This window comes from Myiozetetes cayanensis, unplaced genomic scaffold (genome assembly GCF_022539395.1).
Source record: "Myiozetetes cayanensis isolate MyiCay16 unplaced genomic scaffold, myiCay2020 scf3, whole genome shotgun sequence".
NCBI lineage: Eukaryota > Metazoa > Chordata > Aves > Passeriformes > Tyrannidae > Myiozetetes > Myiozetetes cayanensis.
Genome location: NW_026087521.1, coordinates 21847286 through 21860769, shown reverse-complemented (window position 1 = coordinate 21860769; position 13484 = coordinate 21847286). Strand labels below are relative to the sequence as shown.

The 13484-nt window shown below is 36.8% G+C and overlaps 1 protein-coding gene across 1 annotated transcript in view; it reads right to left on the bottom strand.

The window, feature by feature from the left end:
• The window catches only part of ATP6AP1 (ATPase H+ transporting accessory protein 1), a 50582-nt gene extending 37127 nt beyond the window's left edge, over positions 1-13455 (bottom strand). Inside the window, exons 1-3 of the mRNA XM_050324380.1 lie at positions 7963-13455; positions 4172-4298; positions 3998-4066 (exon numbers count right to left, since the gene is read on the bottom strand). Coding sequence (XP_050180337.1) covers positions 3998-4066; positions 4172-4298; positions 7963-8075 — 309 coding nt within the window. The 5' untranslated portion in view covers positions 8076-13455. The remainder of the gene's footprint in view (positions 1-3997; positions 4067-4171; positions 4299-7962) is intronic.
• Between the last annotated feature and the right edge of the window lie 29 nt (positions 13456-13484).

The following is a 13484-nucleotide window of genomic DNA, read 5'->3' as shown; positions in this document are numbered from 1 at the left end:
AAAGTATTTTATTTATTTTCTACAGAATTGGTCAATGGGTTATCTATAAAAAAGAAAAATCTATTTAAACAGACTAGGAAGGACATCTGTTTCTACACACAGTGATAACTGCAAAGAAAGTTACAATTGTTTAATTTTAACTTTCCAATTAGTATCTATCTTACAAACTCTTACACTGTAGTTGTGTCCTTCAAATGTATGCATAAAGCTATACAGTATGATTTTAATGAAAACTGATCTGATGTACTTCTGCTAATAAAGTCTATTGCAAATACAGGAAGCACTGTTGAACAAAACTCCATGCTACTGTACTGTATAGTGGGAAACATGACACAAGAGTTTATTTTCCCAAAGGTTACAGAAAGATCCAAGGAACTAGAGAGAAGAAAATCTGAGTTCCAAGAATGGGAGCAAGTATTCCAAAGAATAATATACAGACTATAATAACAAGGAAGGATTATACTGGGGAAAAGCTTGACATGGTTTTGTAAAAAGTTTTACCTCACAATTCTGCTGAAAATCTCCAAAGGAGTCAATAGGCACGCACACTAGGAAGCTCTAGCTCGTACAGTCTACTTGGATCCACAAAAGGTATTTGGCAGTCTTGAAGCAATGACTGCTAAAGAAATGAAGCTGCTTTGGTGAGAGAGAGGTAGTCTTCACAGGAAGGTAAGTAAATGATAAGTAAAGATACAGCAAGCAAGGGGTAGAAAAAATAGAAGTTACTGCACTCAAATCTGTTCTGTTCCATATGTTCATAAATTATCTGGTAAAAAAAATATAAATATTGAGCTAATGAAATCTACTCATTATGCTGAATTATTCAAGGCAAGGGTTGACTGATGAACTACAGAAGGAACTTCTGGTACAGCTTCTTGGGCAACAGAATGATTGATAAGATTCAATGTAAATTGATTTTAGTGGAGCACAAGGTGAGAAGAAAAATCTAATTTTATCTACACAATAGTAGGTAATAGAACTGAGTGTTATCCTTCAGTAACCTTGAGAGTTACAACAGGTCTTTGAAAATGGCAGTTCAGAGCCTGACAGTGACCAGAATTGAAAAAATCAAATATTAGTAGTGTTTTAGAACAGGCTAAAGAACAAAACATCATGTCACCGAATAAACCTATGATGAACTTTTATCTTGATTATTTTGCAGTTCTGCATGTTCCCTTGTCAAAAAATAATATAATAAAACTAAAAGAAACAAAAGAAAGAAAATCAAAACTATACTAGGACCTCTGTATCACATGTGACTAAATAGTACTACTCAGTCTATGACCAGTGAGTGAGGATACCATGGAGTTATAGGACCACAAATGGCAATGACTTAGAATCATAATTATGCTGCTGCACAGCTGGCTACTAATTGGAGTTTGTTTCCATACATTGCAGTTCTAAGGAGCTGAGCACTGTCTGGGGAAAGTCAAAGCTAATATTAAAGAAAAACAGTTTGTAGGGTAGGTGACTGCTTGACAAAGAAGTTCCCCAAATGCTAATCTTTGTATTTTATTATTTAATTTAAAAGTTGTTTGGAAGTTCAAGTTAAATGATCTAACTATAAAATTCCTTTTGTATTAACTGAAAATAGAATTCTTTTATAGCATACAAACCCATTGATACCAAAATCTCAAAACAGCTGCTAATGTAGCTGAACAGATCTAACATCTGAAAATGTCTCTGAGGTTTACAAGCCTACATCTCTTTTACAAATAACACTTTCTTTTTGTAATACACATGCTGCTACATGCACATATACATTCTAAATGAAATCTCTAGTTTAAGTTTATGAATAAATTTGCATTTCTGAAGTTCAAAAGGAGAATACTTGAGAGACATGGACTTTTATTGTAGCTTAACAGATCACTTGTATAATATAGACTGTGAAGGTAAAAAAATTGTGATCATGCAACATCAAAGATTCTAATTTCCCCAGTGAGAAAATTCAAACTCGACCTTCACTTTGTCCTGTGTTGTGTGAATATTATAACAATTTTTCATAGCAAGATTAAGAATGGATTTCTTAGCCAAAGTATCTCAAGTGAAGTGCAACTAATACAATAGCAACTGAGCAAATTTTTGTAAACTCTATTACATCCAATATGGAACTGGATGATTATGAAGATCCTTTTCTGGACCTCAGAACTAAACCCTGTGCAATAAAAACTAAACTCTATGTGATAGATATTGACAAAATTCTCTGTATGGGCACGTAGGTGAAAAAGAAATGTAATTTATGCATCTCATTTTCTTTCACTCATGTTACAGCACCTCACCTCCCCCAGACTATGCTAGAAAAGCATCAAGATTGCAAAGTCCAACAGAACAAATCTAGGAAGTACTGGAGTTAAGGTGAGCAATTTGTCCAAAAAAAGAAAAACTTTCCAGTTTTAAAGAAGCCACAATGAGAAAAAATTTCTCAGCTCCAAGATGGAGTGGGGACAGAGGCAGGGTCAGAAAGTCAACAGTTGATGACATTTATTCAGACTGTTGAAAACTTGGGTTTAAATCTTTGCTCTGCCATATACAGACCAAAGATTTACTTCAACATGACCTTTTGTTTAGCTGAAGACCTCCTCACTAACCCTCAGTAAGTCTCCAATTCACCCACCATACAGCCTGATTTCTAAACCCATTTGTCTCTAGACTCATCTCTAGCCTTTAGAGCCTCTAATCTCTATCTACAGTACTGATGGAGTCCTGATTACAAGGCAGAAGAAGAAAGTTTTAAATACTTTTATATCCCTTCTCTTAAACATCCAAGTCCTCTTTAAATAAGACCACCACATCACTAGGAGCTTGCAATGCCACGCATTGCAGTGCATTTCACATAACTTATGAAATTAAACCAGTTTTGCAGCCAGGCAGCAACAAAAATTTGCTCCAGACGCAGCCTTGTAGAGATGTTAAACCCAGAGAAGATAAGACATACCAGAGAAGTACCAGTGCACTTGCCTGCGGATGCAACCACTGATCCTCAGAGTACAAATTGTTATGACTCCCATTCGTTCCTCAGAAAACCCATGTACATACTCTGAATACTTGTTTTTTGTTTCAGCATCAGTGTTATAATGCTGTTATATGGCAAAGAGATAAAGATCTCCAATTTCAGCCATGCAAGGAAGATGAGATTTCTAGTACAGATGTAGAGACAGGTAATGTGTGAATATTTATGTATTTGATTACACAAAGTGCTTGCTGTGTAGTGCTTGGGAATTTACACTTCCTTGTGTGCTCTGATACCATTTACATTATTAATAGCTCTGTTCATCCTGCACTGCCTCCAGGAATATCTTTATGACTTCCACGTGTGAACATTTTGTCTAATTACACTTCGATAAACTGTCATATAAGTACAACCATAGATGCTGTGCATAAAATCTGTAAACCTTCTCACTGTGGACATAAGCTGAAGTTGCTGACTGACTCAGGAGGACTCCATTATAAATTCTGTTCCTGGAGTTTATTTCAAATTAATCAAGTAGCCTTATTTTTTTTCATGAAGATTAAAGCAATACAGTATCTAGTGACATCTTAATTTGAATATGAAACAGTTAAGTCCCTGCATGATCTTCAATTGCTATGAAAATAAAATAGGTATTAAATTCTGAAAATAAGGAATTAATTATTGATTACTACAACTTCTTTTCTTCCTATGGCTTCAAAATAGAATTTTGGGGTCTTGGTCTTGATGTTTATATTGTTTTTTACAACAGAAAATTGCAGTGTGTTGAAGAGCAAATTTGTCAGTTATGATGAATTCTGAAAACTTTAGAAATAAAATAGCTACAAAGCACACATCTGCAAACTCCGTTTATTTTCTTTAACATATCTGCTTAGGCTGCAAAAATCTCAAACAATAATTTAAATAGGAAAACTCCTGCCATTCAGTTCCATTTTCCCAATTATTGTCCTTTTGCATCTTTCTTACTTGTTTTTTTTCTTTTAATTTTAAATAACTGCATATGAAGAAATAAAAGAGAGAAATGCTTGCCTGAACATTTTGAAATGGATTCTTGTTGCCATAGGATTCAGTGAGGTATGTGAAATCATCTATGCTAAGCTGAAAAACAAAGACAGTAGGTTGGTGAGAAGGAGCCACAGCATCTCATTCAGGTACAGTCTTGTACTCAGCATTGGTGAGAGAAAAGGAATTGATGTTACTTACCCTATCTTGCAGGAACAAGACGAGGTTTCTGGAGTTCTGGGTAAAAAGAGGTTGCAAGAGTACTCTCAGCTCCTGTGCTGAGACAATGTGTCCTTCGTGCATAGCAGTGTCTGGATTCCACTGTGATCTGCAAAGTAATAAATTTTTTTTCTGTAAAATTTCCTACCAATGACAACAACTCTTCTTTCTTTAAATATGCAGCAGCAGATAATGATATCCTCATTTTTAGATTAATATCAAGTTTACAGTTCAGTTTACTTTCATTCTACTCGACAGAAAAATAACTTGCCCATTTATTCATGTATCAGATTGACTGTGTTAAAGCAGGAACAAATTTTGTCCAACAGGGTAATGTCTTTCTCTATTTTCTTGTTCATATGAAAGAGCATAGTTGCATCTTTCCAAAAAAGTTAGTTACTAAGTAGAATGAAGAAGAATATGTTGAAAACCTTCAGAGAGAATTCCCAGAGGTAATCTGAACTTCCAAAACACTTGCCAGCAGGTATGTTGGTGGTCAAGAGGAGTAGAACTCAGACTAGACCACAAATTGTCATAAACTAGTACTTTTTAATAAAAATTTTGGTAAGTAGGAATGTCTCTTCAGTGTTATTGTAAACATGGTCTCTCCTAAGGTTTTCATGATGAAGGAACCATTCTGTGGAAGCTGCTCAGGAAAGGCACCTTTCCAGCAGCAGAAGCTCTTCTGAACAGAATGGTTCAAGACACCAAGAAAAGCTTACAAATCTTTTGCCACCTTGCTAGTTGGGAAAAGAGACCAACCTCCACCTGGCTATAACCTCCTGTCAGGTAGTTGTAGAGAGCAATAAAGTCTCTCATCTGTCCCCTTTTCTCCAGGCTAAACAACCCCAAATCCATCAGCCAGTCCTCTTAAGACTTGTGCTCCAGCCTCTTCACCATTTCTGATACCCAGTCAGTGTGTTTTACTGGCTGGTTTTACTGGTTTACTGGGAATTGCAGGGTGAAACAGAGATGTGTGACTGCCACAGATTGTGGATACACTGATGGTGTGCCTTACTGAATGCAATCAACCAGTCCATCATTTTGAACTCTTCACCTCAAGCAATCAGAAAGAGATCAGTAAGCAATGACATGGGGTGAAACAGGCAGTTGGCCAGCACACAAATTGATTGCTATTATTGATTGGTCACACAAAATTTTCTGTCCCAATATGCACAGCCTTATGCAGTCATCCACATGGCATGTGCATCAGACTCACCACCACAGAACCATCCAGGGGTCCTCAGCTGTGGGGGATCACAGTGACAAACACCTCTGCTAATGTATGTGCTTTCCTGCACATAAGTTTAAGGAAACTTAAAACAAAGGATTAATTTTTCTATATAAGCATAGCATAAATGAAGGCAGCAATATATTTTCAATTACTGTAGGAAAAAATCATTCCCAAAACAAACACATGAGGGTGCACTTGCAAGAGCTAATTTTATTGAATTTATTTCCTCAAACTCCCTCCCTTTATATGGAGGGAGAGAAATTCTTTGGAATATTGGTTCAAAATGGCTAAATCAAATTTCTTCTGTGTATCATATGCAGTAAGAATTTCTCAATCTCTCCTGCTTCAAAAGCAACCAAGGAATATTAGTTTAAAGGCCGATTTTAGGTAAAGGAAAGTTTGTCATGACAAAGTTATTTGGAGAATACCCAGTGATATATTAGTATTTCTTTGTGAAAAGCAGGACATTGTGACCTACTGAGTTATTCCCAAGTGGAATGGAGAAAGATTGCTGTTTTTTAAAAACCACTTTTCTCCAAGTAGAGATCTGCATTTTTCGTTATAGAGGAAAGAGGTATTTGATTTACTAATGTCTCTGTAAGGGCTGATATCACACTTCCCTTATGCTTCATGCATTACATGTGTTTGTCAGCTGCAGGTTTCATCTCTAACATTATCTTTAATAGCATGATTACTGTACAATAATAATGGATAAAAGAGACTTTGAAGTGTTACATTCCCTAATACAGCTGAGATGTGGCTTTAAAAACCCTGACTATTTCTAAATAGGAACTGTAGTATCCTTCAACTATTCAATACCAAATCCTAACAGATAATGTGGCAAAGGGGATGGAATAGATCAGTGAATCTCAACTTCTATTGACCGATGAAGCACTAAAATTTTACACTGGTGGGACATGTTCCTGTAAAGTCAATAGAAATCCATTGATAATTGCTGCACTTCTGTAGTTAACTTCCCTAAAATTCTTAATAGTAGTTTCCACATTTCATAGGCCTGTAAATCCCACACTGCAAACCTTGCATCACTGCAAAGTACCAAGAGGTAAAGCACAGAGTTAAGGTTAGCAACCAAAAGTTGCTGTTAGTGTTACTTTATTTTTTAAATAAATTAACCACCTTTTCAGTTGCTTCACTGACCTTCACTAGAACTATTTTCAGCTCCACAAGAACTTCTTTCAAAATGCAAAAGTCGTGGTAGGGGAACACTTCTTCCAGAGAATATATTTCTGGAAACATGAAACTGGCTTAACCAGTCGACTATCCTGATTTTTTTAGTCTAGATTTGTATAAACCAGAACAATCTGCAGTAGAACAAGTTGATAATTGCATCTTGATGGAAAGTTTGCTTTTATGACCATAAGGGATTAACTGATAAGATTTTGTTTATATTGACAATAGGTGTGTTGTTTATATAAACTAGGAAGTAGGACAAAGGAAGCACTGATCTTTTCTTAGATGCTTAGGATCACTTTTATGCTAAGAACAGCTCTTTCCAACACTTACTTTGCTTTTAAATACAGAGGTTTATTACTCATACATGTGCCTGTCTTATACAGGGGTGAATCACTAAGTATTTTGAATATAAAAAACCCCCTTGATGTTGAGATATTCATTTATTATTTTCAGGAAAAAAAATTCAAAGCTACCAAATCAAACTTTTGCAAAATTTTCAGATTTCTATATGCAGTGGTCCCACAGGAACCAGAGTTCCAGCTTTTGGAAATGCATAACAGATGAGTAGATATATTGCAAAGTTGGTAAATAAGTGGCCCGTAGTCGTCTGACAACTGTACATATCCAGTATTGACCTGAACTTGCCCAGGTTACCATATTTCTGGAAATCCCTAGTAATTACACAAAATCCTTAAAGTCTGTATGAATAAAATTCCTTCTCGGAAGAAGAGGGGTCTATATCCAGTTGTTTTAAGACAGGTTCAGTCTTATTTTATAAATTATATTCAAACCCCTGAATTTCATGTGTCTCTTTGGATCTGTCAAGACCCTACAGTTGTTTCTAACAACAGGTACATATACATTCAGCAGTGTATTTAAAAACCTGTATTAAAAAGAATATTAAAGTGAAAAGTCAGGGTTCAGGAGTTAGGAAATGCAAGGATTAAGGTTTCCCACATAGTTTTTGGTCAGCTCCTTTTTGTGACACTGCCTTATGGTGTGACCTTGAGTCACGATGTCTCCAACAGTCATGAGACAGACAACTCAAGGATGCCTTAGGGTGAATAAAACACATCTACTTCAGATTTTTAGACTATGGATTCTATTTACTTCTTTCTGCCCGCTTAGATCACTAAAATTATAAATAAAAACACTAAAATTATAAATAAAAATGCGTAAAATCATCTGTTGGGTTGTTTGATAGCCAAGAGGTAGATTTATTTATTGGAAAATTTTATTGCCATGAGCTGATTTACCAGAATCGACGGTACACAATATATTATTCTGCACGCATAAACACCGAGCAATGGCATAAGCAGGATCACACTCCTATTAGATTTCTTACCTCTGAGTTGACCAAAGCAGCATCGGCACATGGTCCACTGACAGAGACATTTTGAACAGCACAGCAAGGGTGAACAGCAGCCGGGCTGGAGCAGCAGAGCAGAGCTGTGCCATGGCTCCAGGCAAGTGCACACGGAACTGGCCAGCCACAAAAGAAAGTCCGAGCGTGTGCACAGCTGCACTTCCCGGTTGGGTTGCTGTTATCCAGATTCAGCCAGGCGGCTGGGTGACGCAGCTCTCTAACAGCAGGGGGAATTTTCAAAACATGAACTTCCTTCACTTGAACTTGGGAGTTACACATTTTTAATACTCTCAGGTTTGTGATTTAAGCAGCTCATAAAACTCTCTGCAGTAAAAGCATAGGCTGTTTCCTCTAATGCCAGGGAGAGTCATGAAGTCCAAACTCCTGTCCTACACAGGCTGATAAGAGAGTTGTGCACTCAAAATGGAGTTTATATAAAGTTTTCTCTACTGCACGGAATGTATTCTGCAGAACTTCCATCATCTTCCCCTGTTACATATTATCATGTCCCTCAGCTTAGTTCTTTCTCATGTATTGAGAGCTGGTGTCACACATTTGGGTGTTGACAGGTTTGAAATCTGCAACAAATCCACCCGTTGCAGATTCCAGCAAGAAGCAAGAGAGAGAGAAAATGGCATGTTCAGAGTGTATCCACTGAAATATGGAATTGTTAACCTATCTATTGCATGGAGGATGCTATCCCAGAAATCAAAAATATCTAAAATCAGGGGCAAACTATAATCACTTCAGAAACTGACACGACTTCAGTATTTCACAAGACTCATGCAAGATCAAAACAGTCACAGAGAATTCCTTCATGCCAGGAAGCAAATTCCTCTGGCACACATTTTTGCGCCTGCCTAACACTGAGCTATTTCTACACCCCGTGACTACATTAGGCAGCAGCAGTCTTGACACATGTTTGGCACTGGGCACGTCATCATCAGAATAGGATGTTAGAGATCATACACAAAAGAAATTCTAAGGTTTTTTAAAACAGGTTGTGATAAGGGAAAAATAAGGAACCACAATGAAAATTGTACGAGAATTCACAAAGAGATGTCAGAAGACATGCACTTCTGAATCTGAGCACACATAACTGGATCAATTAAATCCACTTACCCTAGCCCAAAGCATACTGTTACAGTACGGTTGTCTCGTATAAGGCAATTTGTTCATCAGTTCAATCTGAAATCAAATTTCTGCGACAAAACTAATAATTTTGAGGGAAGCAATACAACAAATATCTACATGTTTCTTTTCTTTTCCATGTTGATAAAACAAAATTCATCTCTCTAACTGCACTTTTTCCTCTTTTTCCACCTCGGAGATACATTAGAAATCCTACCTCTTCCCTTTAACAAGCTCGTGTTTGTTCCCCAAGAGTCACACCATGTGACTATTGTCTAAACAATTCCTGAACTCTGTCAGGTTTGGTACTATGACCACTTCCTTCCCCTGGGAGCCTGTTCAGTACCCAACCACCCTGTGGGTAAAGAACCTTTTTCTAATATCCAACCTAAACCTCCCCTGACACAACTTCAGGCCATTCCCTTGGGTCCTGTCACTGGTCACCACAGAGAAGAGATCAGTGCCTGCCCCTCCTCTTCCCCTCACGAGGAAGTTGTAATTGCAATGAGGTCTCCCCACAATCTCCTCTTCTCCAGGCTGAACAGACCAGGTGACCTCAGACTCTCCTCATAGGGCTTCCCCTCAGAGCCCTTCACCATCTTCATTGCCCTCCTCTGGACACTCTCTAATAGCTTAATATCTTATACTGCCGTGACCAAAACTGTGTACTGTGTTTGTACAAAATATTTCTGGGCAACAAGCAGAAGAACGAGAACATGTGGTTTCTACCCTGCTTCCTGTTCCTCCCCAACACCATGGCAACACAAACCACAAGACCTCCATCCAATTTCTGTACATGCTTTAATCACTGTGGGCCTCGTCATCACATAGTGAGCTTTGGATTTTCTTCACTGTTTTATGCTTCCAGCACACACAGGTGAGATGCACAGTTGGTGGGCATACTTTCCGTATTCTACCTTATAAAAACAATCTTAAAACTTGTTGAAACAAAACTAGTTGTTTTTTTTCTTTCAGATTACCATATTACTTACAAACAAACTCTTAACCGAAAACAAACTGACTTCCTTTTTTAGTATTTGTTCACAAACCACAGCTTAGGAACAACTGAAGTGAACAAAGCTTTGAAAAAAAGCAATGAAGAGAACCTATTGAGTGGGATTTTAATTTGCTCCCTTGGTAAATTTACCTCGCAAATGTATCTGTTTATATTTTCTCCTTTTTTTTTTGCACTCTTAAAGGTTTTGTGGGGTTTTTTTTTTGTTTTTTGGTTTTTTTTTTGCTAAACAATAAGAAAAAAATATACCTATTGCAAAGATATTTTAAGAATATTACTTTTGTTCATTTAATTAAAATTAGGTGACAGTGGTTCTTTTAACTGTGAGCAGGAACTTAAACCCACTTTTCCTTAATGTCAAAAATTTGGATTCCAAAAGATGTGCAAATGATGAAGGTAAGTCCTGTACGTCAGACTATAGGGGATGACTTTTGTAACAAGGACAACTGACAGTACAAGATAAGCCATCAGAACTGTGCATACACAGGTGACAAAAGTAAGTCCCATCCATTTTGCATGCAAATTTGATCCTTAAGCAATAAGTTTGGGAGTTAACATGATACAACAGCAGCATATTAAATAACTTCTTCTCTCAGCTCAGAGAATACACTTATTCAAATTTAGGCTCTTTAAAAAATCAGTAATGCTTAAAAGAATCCAAGATTTGGATGATTTTTTTGTTTTTAATCTCATTTACTATTAGTATAATTTCCTATTGAAAAATTATTTTCTATATGCCAAATTGGAGTCAGCAACTTTGTGCTACCCTGACATATTTAATTTATAATCCTGCTTTATCACTGTTTAAAATAAATTATTATCTAAGAAGGCAACTAATATTTTGTTCATTGGAACATCTTTTTAGGGGAAGTAGGTAGGGGAAACAATTTCTCCGAGTTCTTCTTCCTTTGAGACATAAATAGGGAGATTTACATCCTGGAAAAAGCATGGATTTTCCTCTTGGAGTGGGAAGGCAAAATGCATGTGTTTCCTTGCAAATTACCCTATTTCTCACTTGTGCCTGTGGGAAAAAAGCTAGCATTTTTCCATCTGGGAATGGATTGCCAGTGGTGTTGGAAGTGGGTTGAAGGCAAATTTTGCTCCATGTTCCAAAACTCTTGCTCACAAGAGTCCTGTGAGGAAAACAGTAGGTGTTGATGGGCCTGATATCTCTTCTAGTGCAGAAGCAGCAATACAGATCTTATGGGCCAATCCCCTTTACCTGGGAGGGAGAGTCTTTGTCCAGGACAGAACTGAATCTAACACAGCATTTCTCACCAGCCTTTCAGGAGGGTTTCAGGACTGTGAATTCCTCCTGAGCTCAACTTCTAAACTATAATTTAAGAGACTTGATAAGCTTATCACTTCAGCCACTTATCAAAGTGAATGGAGAAGGTTAGAATTTCACCTCACAGTCTCTTCTCCTCTGAAGAGGCACTGACACTTCGCAGTCATTTGTTCTCATTATCCTGGAAGTATCTATGCTGCAAAGCAGAGGCCTTTTTACCAGCAGATCCCAAAACCACCTTGTGAGTAACTCTCTGAAATTCAAGCAAAGATGATCACCTGTGCTTGTAAAGAATTTAATCAGTTCTATTAGAAATTGGCAGGTCTGACCCTTTATCTGAACAGTTTTCTTTTTCTGATAAAATGCAATGACTTTTCCTAGAACTGTAGTATCTTTACTCTGCCTCTGATCTTTTCAGTCAGCTTTCCCAAGTATTCTCTATTGTCTGATACAGAGAACACTTTCATTCTTCATACTTGTCCAGTACCATTGTAATATCATATATAAGCTACATAAACAGGTGAAGCAATACAACAATTATTGGAGAAAAGTTTTAAATTAATTCCTTTTCAAATGCATTACAATTATAAATGGTATGGACAAAAGTGGTAAAAAAATCATTGGTTTTAAATTCAGTAACAATAAATAAAGCATTTATAATTATCAAAATTAGCAATTAAAGACAACTAACATTAAGGATTTTTTTGTGATTTCAATTATGATACATTTTTACAAAAGCTATACTATTGTAATGATGTTGGCTTCACTTGGCTTTGCCCTAGCAAGAGAACTCAGATATCTGAAGTACTGAAAATAATTTTCCATTTTGCCTCAGCTCTCTTTCCATACATTGTATCCTCCAAAACTTTCAATTTCTATGCATTCAAATGCCATTTTTGAAACTGATTTGAAGGACATTAATATTCAATTGATACAGGTAGACACTTATTTTGTGGACAGCCATGTCCTAAATATTAGTCAGGTATCCAATTCACTAGAATTACAAACAAATTTTAACTATTTATACAAGAGCTTTCTCAGTGTGATTCAATGGCACTGCCACTGTTAGGACCTACCAAATACTGGTGATGAATGGAGTTAGATCCGCTCAGTGGACAGTCACAAGTGCTGCTCCCCAAGGCTCAGCACTGTGGCCAGTCCTGTTTAATGTTTTTATTGATGATCTAGATGAGGGATTGAGGGCACCCTCAGTCAGTTTGCAGACAACACCAAGTTGGGTGGGAGTGCTGATCTGCTACAGGGTAGGAAGGTTCTGAAGATGGATTTGTACAGGCTGGATCGATGGGCCAAGGCCAACTGCAGGAGAATTATTCTGAAATTAATGGTAAAATCAATAGAAAGGCTCCACTGATGTTAAAATGCACTGGTCAGTCCAGTACTGGTTTTACAGTTCATGTTCTGTTGAGGGAGTTAATACAGCTTCCAGCTGTTTGCTGCCAAATATATGCTCATTTCTCTTTGCAAATGTTAATGCTTTTTCCTAAACACTTTTATTTGTCAGAGCAAAAAATGGGTCAAAACCACCTCTACAACAGAGGTTTCAAGCAGAACCTTGCAACTTTCTGTAGGACTTTTTGAATTTACACCATATCATGTTTTTTCTCTGCAACTATAATCAAACAAAAACATAAACTTTTAATTACAGAGGAAATTCAAATAACATAAGCTCCTCAAAAATAAGCATGTTCCAGACAGTCTGCATTGTGCACTTCAAATTATAAGCATGATTAACAACTATTTCAAGATCTTGCATAAAATAACGTCCATCCAGATGAGCTAAAAAATTAAAGTTATCCTTTTGCACAAATGTTTGCAAGGCAAAGCAACAATATTTGCAAGAGTATAACTATTCTGTTCTCATGTTGGAATTCAAGGTTAAAGGGGTTTTCTGCCTTACATACTTAAGATGAGAAAAATAAATTTAATACAGTGCTACAGTATTATTTTTCTAATTAAAGACTGACAAAGAATTAACAGAATTTGCCCAACAGGTATATTAGACTATAGACAGAATGTTCCAAGCAACGCAGGCATATACAGAAAAAG